Source organism: Erpetoichthys calabaricus, chromosome 7, assembly GCF_900747795.2.
Source record: "Erpetoichthys calabaricus chromosome 7, fErpCal1.3, whole genome shotgun sequence".
Lineage (NCBI taxonomy): Eukaryota > Metazoa > Chordata > Cladistia > Polypteriformes > Polypteridae > Erpetoichthys > Erpetoichthys calabaricus.
The window spans coordinates 133,226,689-133,250,446 of record NC_041400.2 but is presented as its reverse complement, the minus strand read 5'-3'; the positions used below and the strand labels follow the sequence as shown (position 1 = coordinate 133,250,446).

At 41.1% G+C, this 23,758-nt stretch overlaps 1 protein-coding gene across 2 annotated transcripts in view; it reads right to left on the bottom strand.

Moving 5' to 3' along the window:
• The window catches only part of sh2d4a (SH2 domain containing 4A), an 88,876-nt gene that overhangs the window by 14,285 nt on the left and 50,833 nt on the right, over window positions 1–23,758 (bottom strand). For both annotated transcript variants that reach the window (XM_028805410.2, XM_028805408.2), the window contains 4 exons: window positions 18,388–18,562; window positions 13,425–13,572; window positions 12,896–13,097; window positions 9,391–9,521 (listed from right to left, as the gene is read on the bottom strand). In XM_028805410.2, the coding sequence (XP_028661243.1) occupies window positions 9,391–9,521; window positions 12,896–13,097; window positions 13,425–13,572; window positions 18,388–18,562 (656 nt within the window). The remainder of the gene's footprint in view (window positions 1–9,390; window positions 9,522–12,895; window positions 13,098–13,424; window positions 13,573–18,387; window positions 18,563–23,758) is intronic.

Genomic DNA, 23,758 nt, shown 5'->3' with positions numbered 1-23,758 from the left:
GGACAAAAAAAAAAAAAAAAAAGATTCTGGTAAAAGGAGACCCAACAAAATAAGTATAGATCAGTCCTTATGTGCGAGTTTTTGGAAGCCTAACCCTCTCATGCGCTTTAAGGTGTAAAAGATTTCACAGCAAGTTGTGGCAGGTGCCCGGGTGCGGCCCTCAATCAGCCGCCTATATAACGAGCCGCCGCCCTACAATCAAGGCTGGAGTCGGGTGAGGAAGTGGACGAGGTCAGAGGAGGTGGCAGCAAGGAGAGGCCCTGAGTGTTGTGTTTGTGAGGAGAAGAAAGTGGCTGCTGGAAGCCTGGACTTTGGGAGTTGGTGGGGGTTTGTTGTGTGGTGCACTTAAGACTGTTGTATATAGTAGAAAGTGTAAATAAACGTGTGGTGATGGACTGCAACGTGTCTGCCTGTCTGTGTCTGGGAGCACCCTTTCACAGTGGCGTAGTCGGCAGGATTCTCCACCTGGGTCGAGGTGGGGACCTGTAATGTTGGAAAGTTTTGTGAAAGGCCCGGCACAGCAGGCAAACTCACCCACGTGCCGCAGGGGCGGCGTGCACCCAACCCCGCACGTACCGGGAGTGTCGCGGACCACGGGAGGTCCGCTGTTGGACTTTTTTGTGTTTCAGGGGCAGCTATGGAGCGCGGCGGCAGCTAGGAGAGCTGCCGGGAAGGAGATGCTGCAGCCGCGGAGCTGCCCAGAACCTCGCCCTCGAGTGTGGAATGAGGGCGAGGAGGCCGCAGACCTAAGGTCCCTCCTCGTAGCAGGCACGGGATCGGGCAGCGTGTCCTGTCCTCCCGCCAACGATTGGTCAGAGGCGGGAGCTGGGAATGTCCGTCTCGTGCCGAGAAGAAACCCGAGTGGGCTGCAGGGAAGAGCCCACGGAGAGCAGTCGACGAGTGACGCCGCCCGGAAGGTAAGCACACCGCCGACTGTCTCTTCCTCTTTGGCAGCGATACTGCAGGAGCTGCAGTATGAGATCCAGCGCGTGCTATCGCTGCCGGCCGAGCGATGTGCCCTCCGGGCGGAGACGCAGGTGTCAGGAGGGATGGCAGTGGCGTGCGAGCAAGAGCCGAGGCAGGAGGATCGACGCACTGCAGGAGCTCCTGGACGGAGAGGCACAGCGGGGCAGGTAAGGGAGACCAACCCCGTTAAGCTCCGGACGCCAGCGAGGCTGGGTCTGCCCTCTTACAATGGGCAGATCCGAACCGCTGTGGCGTCCCAAATTAAGAGGAGGAAGCGGCTTGGGGAAGCCAGTTCCTCCGACCGGGGAGGATGCGCTGCTGGGTGCGCGCGTTCCTCAAAGGGCCGTCCTCTGCGGAGGCAGAGGAGAATCCCGCAGCTGGGGCCTCATGTATAAACGGTGCGTACGCACAGAAATGTTGCGTACGAACCTTTCCACGCTCAAATCGCGATGTATAAAACCTAAACTTGGCGTAAAGCCACGCACATTTCCACGGTAACTCATTCCTTGGCGTACGCAATTTATCCGCCCGGTTTTGCAGACTGGCGGCACCCAGCGTCAAAGCAGTGCTACTGTTCCTGCGTGAACACCCTTTCTTTCTTAGATCCACATTCCTGACGCGGCTTTATAAATACACTGAAATTAACTGCATATTGTTTATTAGTGTAATGCATCTGATTGTAATTAACCTGCAGCAATATAATGGTCCAGGGAATAGCCATAGTATTCCAAATACCATAACTGCTTTAGCGTTGTAACTCTCACTGCATCTTCTTTCAGCTGATCCCGTTAAGGGTTGCCACAGCAGATCATCTTTTTCCATATTACTCTCACTGCACCACTCGGAGTATTTATATCACTGTATCTGAGTGGGAAATCACAGCAGCAGCTGATTGGAAAGAGAATTATCGGTACACAGCATGAAGCAGATGCTGCCTGAGCCACAGCAAACGCTTTAGTCCCTGTACGGACTTCGCGGTTTAGAAACAGTTTCATCCCAAGAACTCTAAACACACTAAATCAGTCCATCAAGTGCTCCTTGTAGAACTGTTTACTTATAAGTACAATTACCCCACTGTAAACTTGCACTACAGTTATAATATTGCACAACCTGCGCCACTTTATAAAGCGCGTATTTACATGTGATGACGGTATTCATTTGTAAGACGAAATGCAGCAAAACATGTTGATTATATTATACAGATAAAACTTTAACTTCATTTAAATAATCTGTATTGTTAATAATTAAACATGTGAGGACACGGTGCCGCAGCGCTAGCTAGTTCAGTAATTGTTCCTGCCTTGCGCTGTATTATTGCTGGTGCTGACGCGACACTGGAAGGATAGACGGATATAATAATTAAACACGTACTACTAAGATATTTCAATGTTCCTTAAAAGTTTTGAAGAATCGAAGTTCTAAGCTTACAGATGGCTTCACGTCTATTACATAGCTTATTGTGTGGCGATTGAGTTTTTGGAGAAAGAAAAGTAAGGACAGGAATTGGAGGTTAGTACGTTTGAAAGAGACAGTACTGCTGTGATAAATTATTTAACTGAAGGTTGCGCATGGCGCAGCAAGCCTCTTGCGTGAGACATGAACAAGCACTGCGCCACCGTGTTCCCATGTTTAATAACATGCTTTCATTCCTATCATCATGAAAAAGATATCACGTATACATCTCAGTATTTTAATTATTCAGAGAGCTGTAATATCAAGAATGTAATGGAGTATGTGTCCCGTCGGAGAAAGAGAAAGCCCGTTTAAAAAGCAGGCAGTGATTCACACATGTAGAGCACATAGAAGATCAAATACAGAACAAAGCATTTAACATGCCACTTTAGTTACAATAGGATTTGAGAAACTAGTAAATTAAACGATTTTAAGATGAAGTTTATGATGTTCTACCTTAATGGCAAAATAAACTACGTGATTAAAGTGGACATTTCGAGATTAAAGTTGACATTTCGTGCTTTTTTCCCCACTGTGTGCCTTTTTTTTGTCTGTACCCTAATAAGCTTTCATATGACACTCAGACGGTGGGCTACGACTCGCTTTTTCACGGCGACTTTGATATGTGATTTCTTTTTTATTTCGGGCACTGTGCGACTTTGTGAAGTTGAGCCTTCGAGTTTCTCCGACACTCTGTCACTCGATCAGCTTCCTTTTGTTGATTATACCACTGTTTAAACCAACAAATAGTACGTTTTTCATTTGCCTCCACTTGGTATTCGCTGAAATTCTTATATTTTCTCCCGTGCTTTTCCCATTGTCTTTTCACAGAAGGCTATTTATATTGATTTGCATATTCAAAGAGGCGTAATTCTGGGAGGAGTTGGGGCGGGACAGAAGGCGCGTGCACGTGCGTTACTTTTCACGCAAATCGGGATTTATGTAGTAGAAGAACGTGAAAGTATGCGTGCGCACAGATTCCTGCATCTGGATTTTTCTGTGCGTACGCACAATCCCGCTTTTGTGCTTACGCCATGTTATAGTGTGAGTTCTACGCACGGCGTTATACATGAGGCCCCTGGAGAGGTGGAAACAGAGCGTGATCCCACTGGTGATTCCATGGCGGGGAGCACGGACTGCTCGGGCTGGGAAGCCGAGAAAGGGAGCATCGGGGCGCCGATCGGGGCCGAGAGCGTTGGCCCAGCTGAGGACGAGCCGAGGGGCTGCGTCAGGGCAACGCCTCCGCCCTTGTTTTTCTTTTCTGTTGACAGGATCGGGCCCTAGGCTACAGTGTGTCGGCTTGCCGCCGAGGGGTTCCCGTCCTCCCGGAATGGTTCGCTGGTCCCAGGAGGTCTCAGCTAGCGGGGGTGTACTGTGGCAGGTGGCCGGGTGCGGCCCTCAATCAGCCGCCTATATAACGAGCCGCCGCCCTACAATCAAGGCTGGAGTCGGGTGAGGAAGTGGACGAGGTCAGAGGAGGCGGCAGCAAGGAGAGGCCCTGAGTGTTGTGTTTGTGAGGAGAAGAAAGTGGCTGCTGGAAGCCTGGACTTTGGGAGTCGGTGGGGGTTTGTTGTGTGGTGCACTTAAGACTGTTGTATATAGTAGAAAGTATAAATAAACGTGTGGTGATGGACTGCAACGTGTCTGCCTGTCTGTGTCCAGGAGCACCCTTTCACAAAGTATTATCTTGATGTGTTACATCTTGTTTAGCACATGCAAGCAAGAACTTCACTGTACTCTGTACGCAACAACAACAACATTTATTTCTATAGCACATTTTCATACAAACAATGTAGCTCAAAGTGCTTTACATGATGAAGAAAGAGAAAAAAGACAAAAATAAATAAATAAAATTAGGGAACACTAATTAACACAGAATAAAAGTAAGGTCCGATGGCCAGGGAGGACAGAAAAAACTCCAGACGGCTAGAGAAAAAAATAAAATCTGCAGGGGTTCAGAGGCCACGAGACCACCCAGCCCCCTCTAGGCATTCTACCTAACAAACATGACAATAATGACCCTTATCTATTTTCTTTTTATAAAATAATGATATTACAGATTTGTTGAGCTAGATTTTGCTATTATGATGGGCTTTAATGCTTTCAGTCGTGATAAGTATGTCTTCACAAAATGTAATATAGCTACAGATAACATCAGATAGTTTATTTAAATCTGTATTTGAGAACAGAGCCGACTATACTTTCTTAGAAGGCTGGCGTCCTTCAACATCTGCAATAAGATGCTGCAGATGTTCTATCAGACGGTGCTGGCAAGCACCCACTTCTACGCAGTGGTGTGCTGGGCAGCATAAAGAAGAGGGACGCCTCATGTCTGGACAAACTGGTGAGGAAGGCAGGCTCTATTGTAGGCATGGAGCTGGACAGTTTGACATCCATGGCAGAGCGATGGGCGCTGAGCAGGCTCCTGTCAATCATGGAGAATCCACTGCATCCACTGAACAGTATCATCTCTAGACAGAGGAGCAGCTTCAGCGACAGACTGCTGTCAATGTCCTGCTCCACTGACAGACTGAGGAGATCATTCCTCCCCCAAACTATGCGACTCTTCAATTCCACTTGGGGGGGGTAAACATATTATACAAAGTTAATGTCTGTCATACCTGCATTTTTATCGCTCTTTAATATTTTCTTTATCAGTATGCTGCTGCTGGAGTATGTGAATTTCCCCTTGGGATTAATTAAGTATCTACTGTATCTATCTATTTGGTCAGATTCTAATCTGTACATTGAAAGTATCCTTGACATAACTGAATAGAATCTTTACTCCAAAGCTTAATTTTTAACACTGCTGTCTTATAAACGGGTTGAAGGTAAACACAACTGTTATAAGAAGTGCATTGTGATGGTTTGACTATCTATTTGTAATCCCCCTTAATTCTCCCATAGCAAAAATCAAGAGTTTTATTGTTCCTTGTTGGGCAGGGCACATTGATAGAGGTTTGTCATTGGTTTTGAGTCAATTGTCTCCTGTGTGAGCGTGTGTGCAGGAGTGGGCTCGGTGATGGACTGGTGCCCTATCCAGGGCTGATCTGACCATTACACTTAATGCTGCTGGGACAGGTTCTGGTCCCCCAACAACCCTAAACTGGACTAAGTGGCTTTGAGGATGTTACAGTGCATCCAGAAAGTATTCATGGCGCATCACTTTTTCCACCTTTTGTTATGTTACAGCCTTATTCCAAAATGGATTAAATTAATTTTTTTCCTCAGAATTCTGCACACAACACCCCATAATGACAACGTGAAAAAAGTTTACTTGAGGTTTTTGCAAATTTATTAAAAATAAAAAAACTGAGAAATCACATGAACATAAGTATTCACAGCCTTTGCTCAATACTTTGTCGATGCACCTTTGGCAGCAATTACAGCCTCAAGTCTTTTTGAATATGATGCCACAAGCTTGGCACACCTATCCTTGGCCAGTTTCGCCCATTCCTCTTTGCAGCACCTCTCAAGCTCCATCAGGTTAGATGGGAAGTGTCGGTGCACAGCCATTTTAAGATCTCTCCAGAGATGTTCAATCGGATTCAAGTCTGGGCTCTGGCTGGGCCACTCAAGGACATTCACAGAGATGTCCTGAAGCCACTCCTTTGATATCTTGGCTGTGTGCTTAGGGTCGTTGTCCTGCTGAAAGATGAACCGTCGCCTCAGTCTGAGGTCAAGATCGCTCTGGAGCAGGTTTTCATCCAAGATGTCTCTGTACATTGCTTCAGTCATCTTTCCCTTTATCCTGACTAGTCTCCCAGTTCCTGCCGCTGAAAAACATCTCCACAGTATGATGCTGCCACCACCATCATGCTTCACTTTAGGGATGGTGCCAGGTTTCCTCCAAACGTGACGCCTGGCATTCACACCAAAGAGTTCAATCTTTTTCTCATCAGACCAGAGAATTTTCTTTCTCATGGTCTGAGAGTCCTTCAGGTGCCTTTTGGCAAACTCCAGGCGGGCTGCCATGTGCCTTTTACTAAGGAGTGGCTTCTGTCTGGCCACTCTACCATACAGGCCTGATTGGTGGATTGCTGCAGAGAGTTGTCCTTCTGGAAGGTTCTCCTCTCTCCACAGAGGACCTCTGGAGCTCTGACAGAGTGACCATCGGGTTCTTGGCCACCTCCCTGACTAAGGCCCTTCTCCCCCGATCGCTCAGTTTAGATAGCCGGCCAGCTCTAGGAAGAGTCCAGGGGCCTCATGTATAAACGGTGCGTACGCACAGAAATGTTGCGTACGAACGTTTCCACGCTCAAATCGCGATGTATAAAACCTAAACGTGGCGTAAAGCCACGCACATTTCCACGGTAACTCATACCTTGGCATACGCAATTTCTCCGCTCGGTTTTGCAGACTGGCGGCACCCAGCGTCAAAGCAGTGCTACTGTTCCTGTGTGGTCACCCTTTCTTTCTTAGCTCCACATTCCTGACGCGGCTTTATAAATACACTGAAACTAACTGCATATTGTTTATTAGTGTAATGCATCTGATTGTAATTAACCTGCAGCAATATAATGGTCCAGGGAATAGCCATAGTACTGTATTCCAAATACCATAACTGCTTTAGCGTTGTAACTCTCACTGCATCTTCTTCTTCTTTCAGCTGCTCCCATTAAGGGTTGCCACAGCAGATCATCTTTTTCCATATTACTCTCACTGCACCACTCGGAGTATTTATATCACTGTATCTGAGTGGGGAATCACAGCAGCAGCTGATAGAAAAGAGAATTATCGGTACACAGCATGAAGCAGATGCTGCCTGAGTCACGGCAAAATGTTTCAGAGACTTTCCTGTACGGACTTCACGGTTTAGAAAAAGTTTCATCCCAAGAACTATAAACACACTCAATCAGTCCATCAAGGGCTCCTTGTAGAACTATTTACTTATAAGTACAATCACCTCACTGTAAACTTGAACTACAGTTATAATATTGCACAACCTGCGCCACTTTATGAAGCGCGTATTTACATATGATGACAAAATCATTTTTAAGATGAAATGCAGCAAAATATGTTGATTATATTATACAGATAAAACTTTAACTTCATTTAAATAATCCTTATTGTTAATAATTAAACATGTGAGGACATGGTGCCGCAGCGCTAGCTAGTTCAGGGATTGTTCCTGCATTGCGTTGTATTCTTGCTGGTGCTGACGTGACACTGGAAGGATAGACGGATATAATAATTAAACATGTACTACGAAGATATTTCAATGTTCCTTAAAAGTTTTGAAGAATCGGCGTTTTAAGCTTACAGATGGCTTCACGTCTATATAGCTGATTGTGTGGCGATTGGGTTTTTGGAGAAAGAAAAGTAAGGACAGGAATTGGAGGTTAGTACGTTTGAAACAGACAGTACTTCTGTAATAAATTATTTCATCGAAGGTCGTGCACGGCGCAGCAAGCCTCTTGCGTGAGATATGAACAAGCACTGCGCCACCATGTTCCCATGTTTAATAACATGCTTTCATTCCTATCATCATGAAAAAGATATCACGTATACATCTCAGTATTTTAATTATTCAGAGAGCTGTAATATCACGAATGTAATGGATTATGTGTCCTGTCAGAGAAAGAGAAAGCCCGTTTAAGAAGCAGGTAGTGATTCACACATGTAGAGCACATAGAAGATCAAATACAGAACAAAGCATTTAATGTGCCACTTTAGTTACAATGGGATTTGAGAAACGAAATTAAATTAAATGATTAAACGATTTTAAGATGAAGTTTATGATATTCTACTTTAATGGCAAAATAAACTACGTGATTAAAGTGGAAATTTCGAGATTAAAGTTGACATTTCGTGCTTTTTTCCCCACTGTGTGCCTATTTTTTTTGTCTGTACCCTAATAAACTTTCATATGACACTCAGACGGTGGGCTACGACTCGCCTTTTCACGGCGACTTTGATATGTGATTTCTTTTTTATTTCGGGCACTGTGCGACTTTGTGAAGTTGAGCTTTCGAGTTTCTCCGATACTCTGTCACTTGATCAACTTCCTTTTGTTAATTATACCACTGTTTAAACCAACAAATAGTACGTTTTTCCTTTGCCTCCACTTGGTATTCGCTGCAATTCTTATATTTCCCCCCGTGCTTTTCCCATTGTCTTTTCACAGAAGGCTATTTATATTGATTTGCATATTCAAAGAGGCATAATTCTGGGAGGAGTTGGGGCGGGACAGAAGGCGCGTGCACGTACGTTACTTTTCACGCTGATCGGGATTTATGTAGTGGAAGAACGTGAAAGTTTGTGTACGTACAGATTCCTGCATCTGGATTTTTCTGTGCGTACGCACATTCCAACTTTTGTGCTTACGCCACGTTATAGTGTGAGTTCTACGCACGGCGTTATACATGAGGCCCCTGGTGGTTTCGAACTTCTTCCACTTACAGATGATGGAGGCCACTGTGCTCGTTTGGACCTTCAAAGCAGCAGAAATTTTTCTGTAACCTTCCCCAGATTTGTGCCTCAAGACAATCCTGTCTCGGAGGTCTACAGACAATTCCTTTGACTTCATGCTTGGTTTGTGCTCTGACATGAACTGTCAACTGTGGGACCTTATATAGACAGGTGTGTGCCTTTCCAAATCATGTCCAGTCAACTGAATTTACCACAGGTGGACTCCAATTAAGCTGCAGAAACATCTCAAGGATGATCAGGGGAAACAGGATGCACCTAAGCTCAATTTTGAGCTTCATGGCAAAGGCTGTGAATACTTATGTACATGTGATTTCTCAATTTTTTTATTTTTAATAAATCTGCAAAAACCTCAAGTAAACTTTTTTCACGTTGTCATTATGGGGTGTTGTGTGTAGAATTCTGAGGAAAAAAATGAATTTAATCCATTTTGGGATAAGGCTGTAACATAACAAAAGGTGGAAAAAGTGATGCGCTGTGAATACTTTCCGGATGCACTGTATGTTACAGTCAGAAACAACTAATATTAATTTCGCTTCTTACCATGGAACCAAACTGCTACTTTGTCACTGTTTTTTTCTAAACCAGCTCGACGAGGAATCTGGTCTTCCTTGAACCATTTTATAATGCTCTCTTTGGTTGAACTGGAGGCAGTTCTCCGGACTCCCCCTTTCCTGGAATGATAAGGAAACACTTATTAAGGTTTTATTATCAACAGTATCTCTGTCAAAACTCTGATGATACAAATAAATCCAATGAAAAATGTAAAGAAACTTATTTACTTTAATTTTATCAGCAACATGGTCAAATGTTTGAAAACAAATAAGAGTCCTTGAAACATGGCACCCCACAGAGTGCAGGCTTGAAGCACACGTGCCACAAATATAATACGTTTCTTAGTGCTCTCCATGTTTGGGGCACGCAGCACATTTGGTATTTGGTGATTGTTTGCACTTGGTGGGTGGTAGGATTTCCATGTAGTGCTGTCCAGACAGTCCTGACACGTTAGGATGAAGAAACACCTTCAGGGCAGATATATCTGCATCAGTACTAGAGCCTACAGGATCAATCAACATCATCCAAATGATTGTCATTATCTCAGTCACAGTCATTATCATCAAAATATTCATCCTGTAACAAATCTACCTGTTTTAAAACACTGACAGCTTGATACTCTTTTCACAATGCGGTAACTAAGGACTGTTCATTTTTAACACTATTTTCTACAAGCTGTTTCCAGAAAAAAAAAATAAAAATAAAATAAAATTCTACAACTATTCACTAGATGGCAGCACTGTAGAAAGTAGCAGACAAGCAGCAGCAGACATTGTCAGCATGCTGGAATCATACAGTATATAGTGCCTGTATGCGGAGGTACAAGTTATCTTGACAGGCTCAATGACATATGAACTGTTAGTTTGTCTTTAACACTTTAAACACAAAGTATGTTAAAACATCTTTACACATCAAAACATCTTTAAAGCCCTCCTGTACAATATATTTTGTACAGCATATTGTATTGTCATTCTATATCAGCCCTTCACCACCTAATAGCTAATGAGTGGTGAGCATACTGGTGCAAAATGGCTGCCACTACATCATCCAGGTGAATGCTGCACATTGGTGGTGATTGAAATGGCTTCCCCACTCTCTATCTAAAGCATTTTTAGTGTGTTGGAAAGTGCTATATAAAAGCAACGTGATCTTCTTCTGGTCCTCTGGTATGGCTTCAATTTGGACATCTCCTGTTCAGATCATCAGTATTCACTACAGAGCGCTGCCAGAAAAGGGCTCCCTTATTTAATGGCAGTTCCATCTGACCCGGAGTCCAACATGACACATACTCCCAGGTCTAACATAAAAGGAGCCGCCTCACCTCACTGCCTGGGAGGAGTAAAGGATAAAGAATTGTGTATTTGAAGAAAGAAAATCTGTAAAAGTTCTGTTTTAAATAAAAGGTCTTTTGAACCCAGGACTGGTGTCTGTGTGGTTGTGTCTGGGATTAGGAGTTCTGAGACGCACAATACAGGTCGCAATATATACTTATAAAGGATGTTGTACCGTGTTAGCCATTATGAATGTAGAGAAAAGCCAAGCAAAATGACACCTTTTATTGGCTAACTAAAAAGATTACAATATGCAAGCTTTCGAGGCAACTCAGGCCCCTTCTTCAGGCAAAATGTAATCTTTTTAGTTACCTAATAAAAGGTGTCATTTTGTTTGGCTTTTCTCTACTTATAAAGGCAAATCTAAATTGCACCAATTATCAAGAAAAGGATCAAAATTTTAAAAAAAAAGGCAAAATATAATGACAAGACTACGATAATGTAAATATGAATGGTGAATGAAATTAAAGTGCAGGCGTAAGAGAAATGGTACATCTGGATCAGAGTCAAAAGTCAGGTAACAACACGAATAGTGACTTTTTTCAAGCACTTGCTCAGATGTACAACAGATGCTTCAAAGAGGGGCACAACCTACGTGTTTTGTTAAACACTTCTTCATCAAGGTCTAACTCCAAGCCAGAGACTTTATATCTGGACAGGAGATTGGGGTAAAACAATATATAGAATAGGAAGAGCATATGATAGAGGGGAAAAAAAATCAGTAGAATTAAAACTGCCTTGCTACATGGAAATGATATCTAACCTTTCTACATAAGTATCTTATATATAAATGTCCATGCGTGGAAGTGTGTCTGTTGTGGAGATTTCGGACCCGAACACAGACAGGCAGACACAGAATGTCCTAAAACACACTCGTTTATTCTCTGCTCTTCTGCACAACACAAACCCAGTGCATGAATCACCAATAACACAGTCCTTTAGACTTCCTGCTTCTCTCTGCCGCCGCCAACTCCTCACTCGCAAGCTCCGTCCTCTTCCACCCGACTCCGGCTCCCCGAATGGAGTGAGGAGGCCTCTTTTATACGTCACCCGGATGTGCTCCAAATGCTTCCTGATCTTCTTCCGGCAGCACTTCCTGGTGTGTCAGAAGTGCTGCTCTTGCACCCGGAAGCACTCCAGGCGTACCTGGACTCTTCTTCCAGCAGCACTTCCCTGGTGTGGCGGAAGTGCTTCCTTCCAGGGCTCCATAACTGTCTGGGCACCCCCTGGTGGTGACCACGGGACCCAACAGGGATGAGCATCCAACCTCTGTTCCCGTGGTCCCCACACAGACCAGGGAGGCTGCCCTCTCGTGGCCCGGGAAAAGTATTGCTCCTCTCCCAGTCCCTCCAGGCATCCCGGCTGGGCGGGACGCCAAGCCATCCGCCACACTGTCCAGCCCAGAAGTGAGAGGTGGTGTCGGGGTAAGGGCTCCGCCTCCGAAGAAACAGAAAACTCCCTTAGCCGCTAATAACACAAGTGAGGCCAGCTTGTCAGCAAAATGAAACCTCAGAAGAAAGACAAAGTCACTTAGCCGCTAACATCGGCAAAACGGTATACCTTTTACTTTTCCTCCCACCGCTAATGCACAAGCGAGGTGAGCACATCGGCAAAACGAAACCTCCTAGGAGAGAGATGCCAAGAGTAGTTCCTTTCAATTATCTGACATCTCTACATTTCAGTTTTTTTTCCCCTGACGATTTCAATAGTTTCTAGGACCCCGGGCTTTTTACAGCACTGGCTTACACAGCTAGTATAATATAAAGAGGTATCTGTAACAGTTACTATCATCACTATAGCAATGATAAAGAAATAAGTAAAATGCAGCAGTGGGTGGACAGCAGTCCCTCATTTATACAGTATCAGCAACCTGCTCTTTTGAATGTGTGACTTGATGAAAGCATCATTGATAGTCAGCACTTCACATTACTTACTTGAAAGAAGCCAACAGGTCACGTTCATAGACAAATACCCCATTTTATATTAGGTGCTAATGGTCACTTTAAAAAATACAAATGGTAAGCAAGCTTTCAGAGCAAGTTGAGACTATAAATATACAGTATAACATTAAAAAGGAAAAACAGACACAAGTTAAACAATAAATTAAAAACATAAATGCTTTTGGTTGCAGAAATGGAAGACTTTTATTAAGATAGCCTTACCTTCCAAGTCCTTGACTGACTATAGTTTTCTGTGCTGGTTTTAGAGGTAGAGAAGGCTTAGCTGTTTGTCCTCCTGCATATTCTTTGGACAGGGCTGCAACTCTGCCTCTTTCAATGGCCTTAAGGGAATGCCGTTTGTAGTCGTCTCTAGCTTGCTTTGCAATGGACTTTCTTCTCTCATCAGCTGCCTTTGATTTCCTTACTGATGCCCCAAGGCAAAAAGGGATAAATGGAGTTGGGGAAGAAGTGGAAGAGAGTCATTAACATTCTGCTTACACCACAAAACACCGCTAGGCTCACGACTTACAAAATAAAAAATGATGAAAATGTGAATAACTTTTTGCATGCTTACAGTCAAATGCTATCTATAGATCAATGATCAGAAAAGTGGAGAAAAAAGCAAACAAATGGATACTACAAAAAAAATCCTTTAAATGTAATCTGAACCAACAAACTCCATTTTAAAGGCAGCATCAAGCTAAACTGGCACTGCTGTGCTTCATTTTCTAAGATAATAACCAGTGCCTACATGTTTCTTGCCACTCAGGATCTTCTTTTTCTTGCTTCTGGACATTCCCCTGAACTTCCTTTAGTGTTGTATAAATTTCCATGGTCCTTTCTTCCTCTAAGCGTTTCAGTTCTTCCTCATGTTTTCTTCTCTCTTCCTCCTCTCTTTTCTAAACAAATAATTGTTAGTGTTAACTAAACAATGGAATTAAAGGAACAACTGAATTAAGAGAAGATTGTTACTGGTTATCAATACCTGAACAGCTTAACTAAGAAGGGAGGCACAAACACGAGTAACAACCCAGGACAGACCACTTTGTACACTCACACTGGGCCGGCAGAAACTTGGCAAAATTAACACACGTACACACACACACACTTGAGATATGGGAAGAAAACTTATGCAGACACAAACTGAGGCAGTGACAGGCCACAGGATTCAAAACAAGGACTCTGGATCGGTGTTTAATCTACCCAGTGTTACAGGACAGTAAACTAACTTTCTGAGTGTTGAACGTGACCTGGTCATCTTCTTAAAATGTTATCCTGCAAAAGGTAGTAAAGCTCTCCCACTTTAATCCAAACCAACTAATGTAATGTGAAAATCAGCTGTTTGTTAAGAAAGCAGCAAATATAATTTGCTTTGTAAATATATATACACAGTGAAACCAGAAAGTATTCACAGCGCATCACTTTTTCCACCTTTTGTTATGTTACAGCCTTATTCCAAAATGGATTAAATTCATTTTTTTCCTCAGAATTCTACACACAACACCCCATAATGACAACATGAAAAAAGTTTACTTGAGGTTTTTGCAAATTCATTCAAAATAAAAAAAAAACACTGAGAAATCAGTGTGTAGAATTCTGAGGGAAAAAATGAATTTAATCCATATATATATAGGAATCTTTAGGAATCGGTCAAGTCTACTGCCAGTCCACAAGATGTAATTTTGAATGGATACATTTTCTAAGTTTTGCCCATCAATCTACACCTAATAACCCATAATACCAAAGTGTTTTTGGGTTTGCGAATTTATTCTGAAATCTGAATACATTTCTGAGTCAACTGCTTTAGACACTCAAATCTTTAATACTGGTCTGCTATTTTTTAGGAAAAAACAACAACAGGAGCAAAATTTTAAAAAAACCTAGAACATTTCCCCATCAATTTTTAAAAAGAATTAATGATTTCAGTTTTTAGTTTTTGTTGTCCTATTTTGACAGTTATACCTACAGTTAATGGTAACTGTTTTCAGTACAGTATTATAATCTCTGCTTGTATTTTAACAGAATTGTTCACACCGCCCTGTGCCTGCACTCAGTGAAGAGCGCTATACAAAAAAATAAGTTGCATTAAAATGAATATGTTTTTAAAATAAGCTAATCTGTGTTGGGTATTGAATGTGTCATGAAAGCTTTTGAGGTTCTCCAGTATTTGCTTCTTGTATGGCTACGCTAGATTGGATTTGAGGTTGTGACCCTGGAAGAGGTCATTTAAATAATCAGAGAGCACACATAAGGAGAAAGGAAGTAGGACAAGAAGGAAGGTATGAGAGAGTCAAAGTCTTATACTGCAATACCATTGCCAGCTATAATGTAGGGAGCTGAAATTAAAGAAACTGGGAAAGAGTGTGGCATGAAACATTCCAGAGAAAGAGAAAAGAAGTTTCCAAATTTTTAGAAAACCAATGTGTGCCGTCCGACATTTAAACGGCAAGCAAAAAGGTTTGTTTTTCATCCAAAGGTCTATCCGGTCAACATCTGTGTTATAGCAACCTTTTTTTATGCTGGCATTTGACATTCTGTTTCTTAATTGATTATGCTCCCCTTCAACATTATCATTTTTGTGGACTGCCATCACATGGACATTAAAATACATGTTCTAGATGTTAGGGTTATTCTCCATTTTGTTAGCAAATGTACTTTTTTCTTACTGGATGGACTTTCTGGTTTGTGCGCAATAGTTCTTTTGATATATAGTTGCCCTGGAAAATGAGTGCTCAAGCTGCATGAGTCCAAGACCAGTCTTAAAAATGTTAACTGCTTGCTCTCAAAAGCAGACATCACAACAGATGGTATGAATGAAGTCTCGATTCTACAAATTACCCCAAATTACCCCACGATCTAAGACATGTAAAACTCAGATAATGGAGGGTCACAGTAGCTGCAGGTTCTTATTCCAGCCACTAACTTAAATAGCAACCAGCTATACTGTAGCTGCTCAGAAAACACACTCCTTATGCCTTCATTTAAATCACTTTGGTTCTTTTACAATTCAGAACCTTTAATTATTTCTTTTTTCTTAACAATAATGAGAGACAAAGCAAGCCAAATAAGTGACCAGATAATTCGATCCTATGGTGTCTGCAACACTTCTCTCGATAAAAATGGGTCTCAGAAATGTGAATCTTCTCTGGTCCACCAAATTTTTAGACTGTGGTCTCAGAAAAAAAGAAAAAAAAATTATAGAAAAGATTGTTGTAGCAGAATGAGAGTACTAAAAAGCCATAATTAAATAATGTGCATTATTAACAGCAAGAACTGCACTTCTAATTAAGAGATTGGTTGGAGTGAAAACAGTGGTCCTGCAGAAATTAATTTGAGACCCTAAAGTTTACTGGATATATTAGCTCACTTTAAATCTCATTATTATTTGGTTGATGGTTAAGCAAAAAAGAAGCAATTAAGGGCTGAATTTTAAAAGCAAGTCAATAGTACTAGGGCAGGGGTGGGCAAAGTCAGTCCTGGAGGGCCGCAGTGGCTGAACGTTTTTGTTCCAACCCAATTGCTTAATTAGAAAACAATTGTTGCCAATAATTTAATGTCATGGTTTGTTAGTGCTTTAACTCTGCCATGTCAGGTCAATCTCATATCAGAGATTTTTTTTCCTTTTTAAGGATATCATCCAAATGATTTGAAGTCTAAAACCGGATGAGTAATTCTCAGTCCTTCACTTTTTTCTCTTCACTTTCATTCCAAGTATTTAATTAAACCAAATAGTGCATGATAAATACTCACAGGTGTAAATGGAAACAAGCTAAATGAAGAACTGCTGATTTCTTTTGTCATTTGCATCATATTGCTAATAAGAAGCAATTAAAAACCGAGACTACAGATGTTGGGCGGCACGGTGGCACAGTGGTAGCGCTGCTGCCTCGCAGTAAGAAGACCCGGGTTCACTTCCCGGGTCCACCCTGCGTGGAGTTTGCATGTTCTCCCCGTGTCTAGGGTTAGGGTTAGGGTTTCCTCCAGATGCTCCAGTTTCCTCCCACAGTCCAAAGACATGCAGGTTAGGTGCATTGGTGATCCTAAATTGTGCTTAGTGTGTGTGCCGTGCAGTGGGTTGACATCCTGCCCAGGGTTTGTTTCCTGCCTTGTGCGCTGTGTTGGCTGGGATTGGCTCCAGCAGACCCCCATGACCCTGTAGTTAGGATATAGCGGGCTGGATAATGGATTGACTACAGATGTTTAAGAGTTTAAGAGTAAAATAAGAAATAAGGGTTTAAAATCTTAATGAGCGAAAATGAAGCAGAAGTGTTACTTGAGCAATAAGTGCTTCTTATTAAGCAATTGGGTTGGAACAAAAACCCTCAGCCACTGTGGCCTTCCAGGAACAACTTTGCCCAACCCTGTACTAGGGTGTTGTACCATGTTAGCCATTATGAATGTAGTGAGTATTAGGGTGTTGTACCGTGTTAGCCATTATGAATGTAGTGAGAAGTCAAGCAAAATGACACCTTTTATTGGCTAACTAAAAAGATTACAATATGCAAGCTTTCGAGGCAACTCAGGCCCCTTCTTCAGGCAAGATGTAATACAATATAATGTAATGTAATTATAATTGATTACATCTTGCCTGAAGAAGGGGCCTGAGCTGCCTCGAAAGCTTGCATATTGTAATCTTTTTAGTTAGCCAATAAAAGGTGTCATTTTACTTGACTTCTCACTAAAAGCAAGTCAAATAAATGAAGACAAAGGAAGTGTGTTCCATTAGCAGCCGTTACTGGCTACTAATTAAGAAAGAAGCAGGAACAAAAAAGGTTTAACTTCTCCAACCCTCCACAATGTGAGTTTGACACCCCTGGTCTAAGGCATCACAGGTGATTGATAGAGGGCACCATGACTCTTCAGATGATGTCAACTATTTACACTGACACCATAATGACCACTTGTTGCATAATCCTCTAGATTTTCCATGGTGATGATACTATTTTCCTTCCAACATTCATCTAGCCAACCAGCACTGTCATAACTGTAAAACCAGCTGGACTCACAAACATCTGTAGTCACACACTTAATAGTTTGCTAAAACTTATTTTTGGAAATCAGTACATTTCATTTTAAAAATTAGTCACCCATTCTTTTTCTTTTTAACAAATCACCAATGTCTCGTTAGTGAGTCACTTTTAGTCTGTATTTTCAACACTAGGGCCCTGTAGACGCCATGTCCCAGCATTATCCAGTTATAGGAACTTTTTTCTTTTTTCACAGCAAGCTCAATGCATTGCCTTATAGTTTATTTTGTTAGCGTTGTTAAAAATGAAAAACTGACCACAATGATTAAAATGATTGTAGGTAATAAATAACGTAACTAATTCACTTTTAAAAATAAGTTCCTCCAAGGTGGCGCAGTGGTAGTGCTGCTGCTTTGCAGTAAGGAGATTGTGGATTCGTTTCCTGGGTCCTCCCTGTGTGGAGAGTGCTTTGAGTAATGAGAAAAGCGCTATATAAATGTAAAGAATTATTATTATTATTAATTTATAATAATGCGTCATGAATTACATTTATATGTACCTAGTCTGCTTAAAAATAACATAACATTCTTAAACCCGCTTAATCTAATTTTGGGCTACGAGGCAAGAAACAGCCCTAAACAGGGCTCCAGTCTGTCACATCAAGTAATTCTTCTGAAAACAGTGTTACTTAACATCAGCACCAATGTCAATTCAAAATCTTGAATATGTATGAAATCTCATCATTACCTTCAGTTCCAGCTCAATTCTCTGTTGATCAGCGGCTGCTGCCTGTCTGGCTTGCTCTTCAAAAGCTGCCTTTTTTTCTTCTTCTTTCTTCTTCCAGGTGTCAAACATTTCAATTTGGGTTTCCAGCAGATGGGCATTTGAAAATCTTTTAACAAGTTCTTCCTCATTTTTCTTCCTGAGTACAAACACATATTAATAAATGCTGATATGCTGGAATATTGCCACACAACAAAGTTACAATAAATTATCAAGCCTCTCCCTCACTGACAGATATCATACCTTTAGAATAGATGTAGAGTATAAAAAATTGATGTAGTAGAGAATGCCAGCATATTACACCACAATATACTGTATATTATAATAAACTAAAATGGCAAATAGATGAAAATGGCAAAAAGTAAACAAGCAAATAGGTAAAGACAGAAAAATATACATATAAAGAATGTAAGTATCATCTGCACCATAGATCACAACTGTTCCCAAGGAAATAACACAGGCAAAGTTGACAATTTCTCCTCTCTGGAAAACTTCCACATCTGCTACTGTTGTGAGTTTATTTGCAGTAATTATGTGCTAAAAAATACCAAAGTGTACCAAGTATAACCAGAATTTACTACCAATAAACTGGCAAGAAATGGCACTGACACAGGTATACCAGCCACACTGGTTTGGGAGACCTTTGTGATAAGAGGTCTGTGGTGAAGTGTGATTTTTAAATAGATATTTGGGTCCCAGAGCATGCAGGCTCCGAAACGTGTAGGCATACGCTACACAGAACAGATTGAAAATTGTCTGTAAGACTTTGACAGACAGTTTCAAGACTCCGCTTTACTTGAGCTAATCGTTACATTTAAGTGCTACCCATTTAGGGAAGATGTTGAGGGGGATTCATTTGCATCAAAAATTGCAACACTGTTTCACCTAAAACTCCTCTACAGTGGAGGATGAGATTTTGACACTACAGGATGACATTCAGCTGAAGTATGGGGCTCATGGACAGTTTTGGAACTTACTCACAGAGGAAAAGTACCAAAACATGAGAAAATGTGCTACCTCCTTGACTGCATTATTCAGCTCTACTTATTTATGCGAGTCAGCCTTTTCCCACATGAAGATTATTAAATCCAAATACTGTACTGACCATAAATGTATTGAATTGTTATTGTGCCATAAGGGCACATTGTGCCACAATTTCATACTGTACTTACCATTTAATTTGACATCTTTGAGCTGAAGGAAGGGAGGAGGAGGAGAATAAAATGGAAGATGGTTATTGTTTGGAAGGAGCCTCCTTATACAAATCTTTTCTTTGTAAAATTGTCGAGATGGTGGATTTTGACATGCTGTACATATTAGCGAGATCAGTTACATGAACACCACTCTCATATTTCATCACAATTTCCTTCTTCGATTCGATTGTGATCGCTTTCTTTAGCTTCGTTACCTTCTCTTCCTTCCTTAGCAATTATCGAAATAAATTATATAAATCAATGCACTGACCGAAATTACGTTCACAAACACATGTATCTGGGCTCCGACTGATGCTTACGAATGCTCTCAGCTGTTTGTTTACAATCGCGCAAGCGGATACACGTGACCGTATTCGGGTCGTAACGCAAGATGTTGGTCGTAGATCAAAACAAAAATGTTGGTCGTAAATCAAGTTGTTCGCATGTCAGGCCGGTCGTATATGAAGGGTTGACTGTATATATATATATATATATATATATATATATATATATATATATATATATATATATATAGCATTTTTAATGTAGGTAGATCATTTTGACCTGGTCATTTTAAAAGTAGCTCGCAAGCCGAAAAAATGTGGGCACCCCAGTTGTAAAGAGTGGAGGCAGGAGGTCGACAGTATGCCCCTAAAGAATCGAGTGGCAGGTCTACACTCGAGTGTGGTGCTGGAGAAAGGGAGCTCCTTAGAGAGACGAAGAGGAGTAGGAGCGTTCCTGTTGTGCAGCGTCTCCCTACTGATGCCGACTGGATGAGGGAGACATGCATGGGGTTTGGTGGGAAGTCCTACAGACCCCGATAGACTGGCAGTAAAACCCCAAACCTGGAATTTAGTGGATGACTGCACCTGTCGGCAGGGCATCTCCTCATTCTGCAAGGTTCTCATGGGATAAGCTGAGTAGACAATTAATTTTAGGAAGATGCATTGGGGTTTGTGACTGTATTAACAGAGAAACCTGACTGGGATTTTAACCTTGTTTTAATGGCTTATATATTAGATTTTAACCTCCAAATTTCACTTTGCTGTTATGGATTACTTAATGAAGATCTTTTGCACCGCACTACTTGGATCACTGTTTGGTTTTTAACAAAAGGCACATTTGCACTTAACCCCTGGCTGGCTATGTGTGTCCCCATAGGCCTGGTTCGTCTCAGTTTACGACTTTTGACAGTTCCGGGTTCAAGAGGTTCCTAGAAGCAATTAGGGAGCGTGGATTCATCCCGGACCATTAGATGCGCCTCAGGTTGCTTCCTGTGTGTACGTTTTAAAAACAAAAAACAAACGACACAGTATTCCATCTTTTAATTGTGAAAAAACATCAGTAAGCTACAAGATGGTCTTTGCACGGCCATCAATCAAAATAAAAAGGCTTCCTCAGGATGTGAGAGCCTTACACAAGTATTGCATATTTTTGAAAAGCTCAGAATGTCCACTTTTAAATGAAATTTCAAATTTTCTTATATTTAGCCGATCTATAATACATAAAGCTGATAATAAATGTGCTGCCAGGCAAATAGACATCAGTGACATCAACAGAGGTCCCCCATCTGTGAGACTTGGCACATAGATATGGTTCACTTGTCTTTTGAAAAACAGCATATAACCTTTTTCATGAGATAATTTAAACATCTTAATAACTATAAAAAATCTATAATAAATTAAATCACAGAATAAGTGCTTCAAAGGCCGCCTGACGCGTCACACAAGACAGAGAGGGCAGGACCTATAAAATATCGTGCGGCCGATCCAATCGGATTTCGGTAAATGAGGTAAGACCTAAAACATAAAACACAAAAAATCCAATTGGGTACTGAGATGCGGAGACCAGCTTCCCCATTGTTGTGCAAGTGTTCACTCTGAGGATGTCAGATTTGCAATTAAGAAGCTTGGCCCGGTAAAATGTAAAGTGTCAGTCGTTGAAGGGGTTTTCCTAAATATACGAATTTTCATAATATTACAATACAATGACTTTTAAAAGTAGATTTATTTTCGGGCACATTACATCAGTTGCTGGGGAGAATCTGCTGATTGCCCACTGTTGTGACAGAAAATTAAACACATATTACGGACAGCAAAGCCAGTATTACTGTCAGATAAAATTACGGGCATTTTACGGAAAAAATTTAATGAGGTAAAAGGTCCCTTGCCATTTAATATAGACTGTTCCTACTAATGTTTATGGACTACTGTTCTAGTGCCCGTTATTGTAACGGGCTTAATGTCTAGTAATTATAATAAAGGCAAAGTAAACATGGTGCCTGAGAACCAACACATTTGTTCAGAGAGAATTAAGACAGCATTTATCATTTGAAATTATAAAATATAGCAGAAATGTTGCACCCATGCCAAAGGATCACAAAGTATAACCTGAAAAAATTGTTTTATGGAGTCACTATGAATTTCCCCTTGGGATTAATAAAGTATCTATCTATCTATCTATCTATCTATTAGTTCCCACCCTCTCAGGTCAGCCACTGTATCTTCGAAAATACAATTTTTTAATTGCTTAACATGACATCATTCTGAGCATTAATGTCATTGACAAATTTAAATTGGTGCTTTTCTCAGAATAGGTTTAAATTCTTCCCAATTCTGTCCCAAATGTCTGAGAAAAATTGAGAAGGTGTAGGCAAATTTTCCACATATCTCACTGTGTCTTTAAAATACACACAGGACTACTATCATTCATTGATAAACAAACAAAACCATTCCGTGGTGAATTTACCGGTCACCTTTTGGCTTTAATCAATATGAATAAGTATATGAAGAAGTGAGTGGAAGCCACGCAGCTTAAATACATTGTTTGGTGTGCTAAGTCTTAGAAAAGGAGAAAATGAAATCATCCGAGTATTCTTGACAAAAAGGGACATTAATATTAGGCTGAACAGTTTTAATCCAATGGCAGACAGAGTGTTGTAGTGGTTAAGGCTTTGGACTTCAACCCTGAGGTTGTGGGTTCAAATCCTGCTACAGACGCTGTGTGGCCCTGAGCAAGTCATTTGACCTGCCTATACTCCAATTGGAAAACTACAAGAAATGTAATTAATTCTTTCATAAATGTTGTAAGTCGCTATGGATAAAGGTGTCAGCCAAATAAATAAATGCATTTTCCCCATAAACCGCTTCATTTGCCATTGCTTCTCTACAGGCATGGCGTCATCAGCATCTCTGCAGGCAGTGTGAAATCCAGCATTTTTCATAATTCATATATATTTTTCAATTTTAACACTTCTAATGGTCTATGCAAATATCTGGTTTGTTTTGGTTTTGGTTTAGTGAATCTGTCAATGTCAGTTCATTGTAGGGCACATACAATCATATGGGGCCTACATAGAGCCACCAGTTAGCCAGTTATGGATGAACCCACTGTACTCACAAATCTACACAAAGGCAGAGTCCTAGGTGCTGGAAGGTAGTATCACTGCAACTCAGTACCACGGTCACAATTTTAAACGTAACACAAGTCACTTATTTTGTAGGAGTCGTAAGACTTCTAAATGAATGGCAGGAATGCCACATAACAGGCAATTAGACATTTTCTTGCATTACTATAACAACGGTAGAGTAAAGCACATGACAGAAGATGTATTATAATTAGGGATATAAGGCCTAAAGCAAATGTTTGGGCAGTTTTACTGTAATGTTGCCAGACTAGATTTTTTTATAATAGAAACAAACACCCTGTAAAATCTCCACTTTTCACAATGCACTCAAGAAAAGGTCAATACCAGAACAGCATACACATTCTATACAGCTCCCATCTCTCTTTGCTATTTAGATACATTTACCTTTTCAGAAATTTTGTACATTTGTATAATTACTTCTCAAAACCAATATTTATAAAACTCTTGACATTTTTAAAATACAGAATTAGTTCAAACAAGTACCAATACATAGATATATACACACATACAAACACACACACTATGGTCTGAAAACACACCAGGATGGCTAAAAAGCAAGAAAATGAAAAAGGAAGAAAACATCTGATTTGACATTCATAGTTACAGTGAGGCATTATGGAGGTGCATTGCTATTGGTATAAAGATGCCCCAGTAGACATTCTTCACAGTTCTGCTGAATAATTCAGTGGCTGGAAGTACTCATTGTTCATAATGG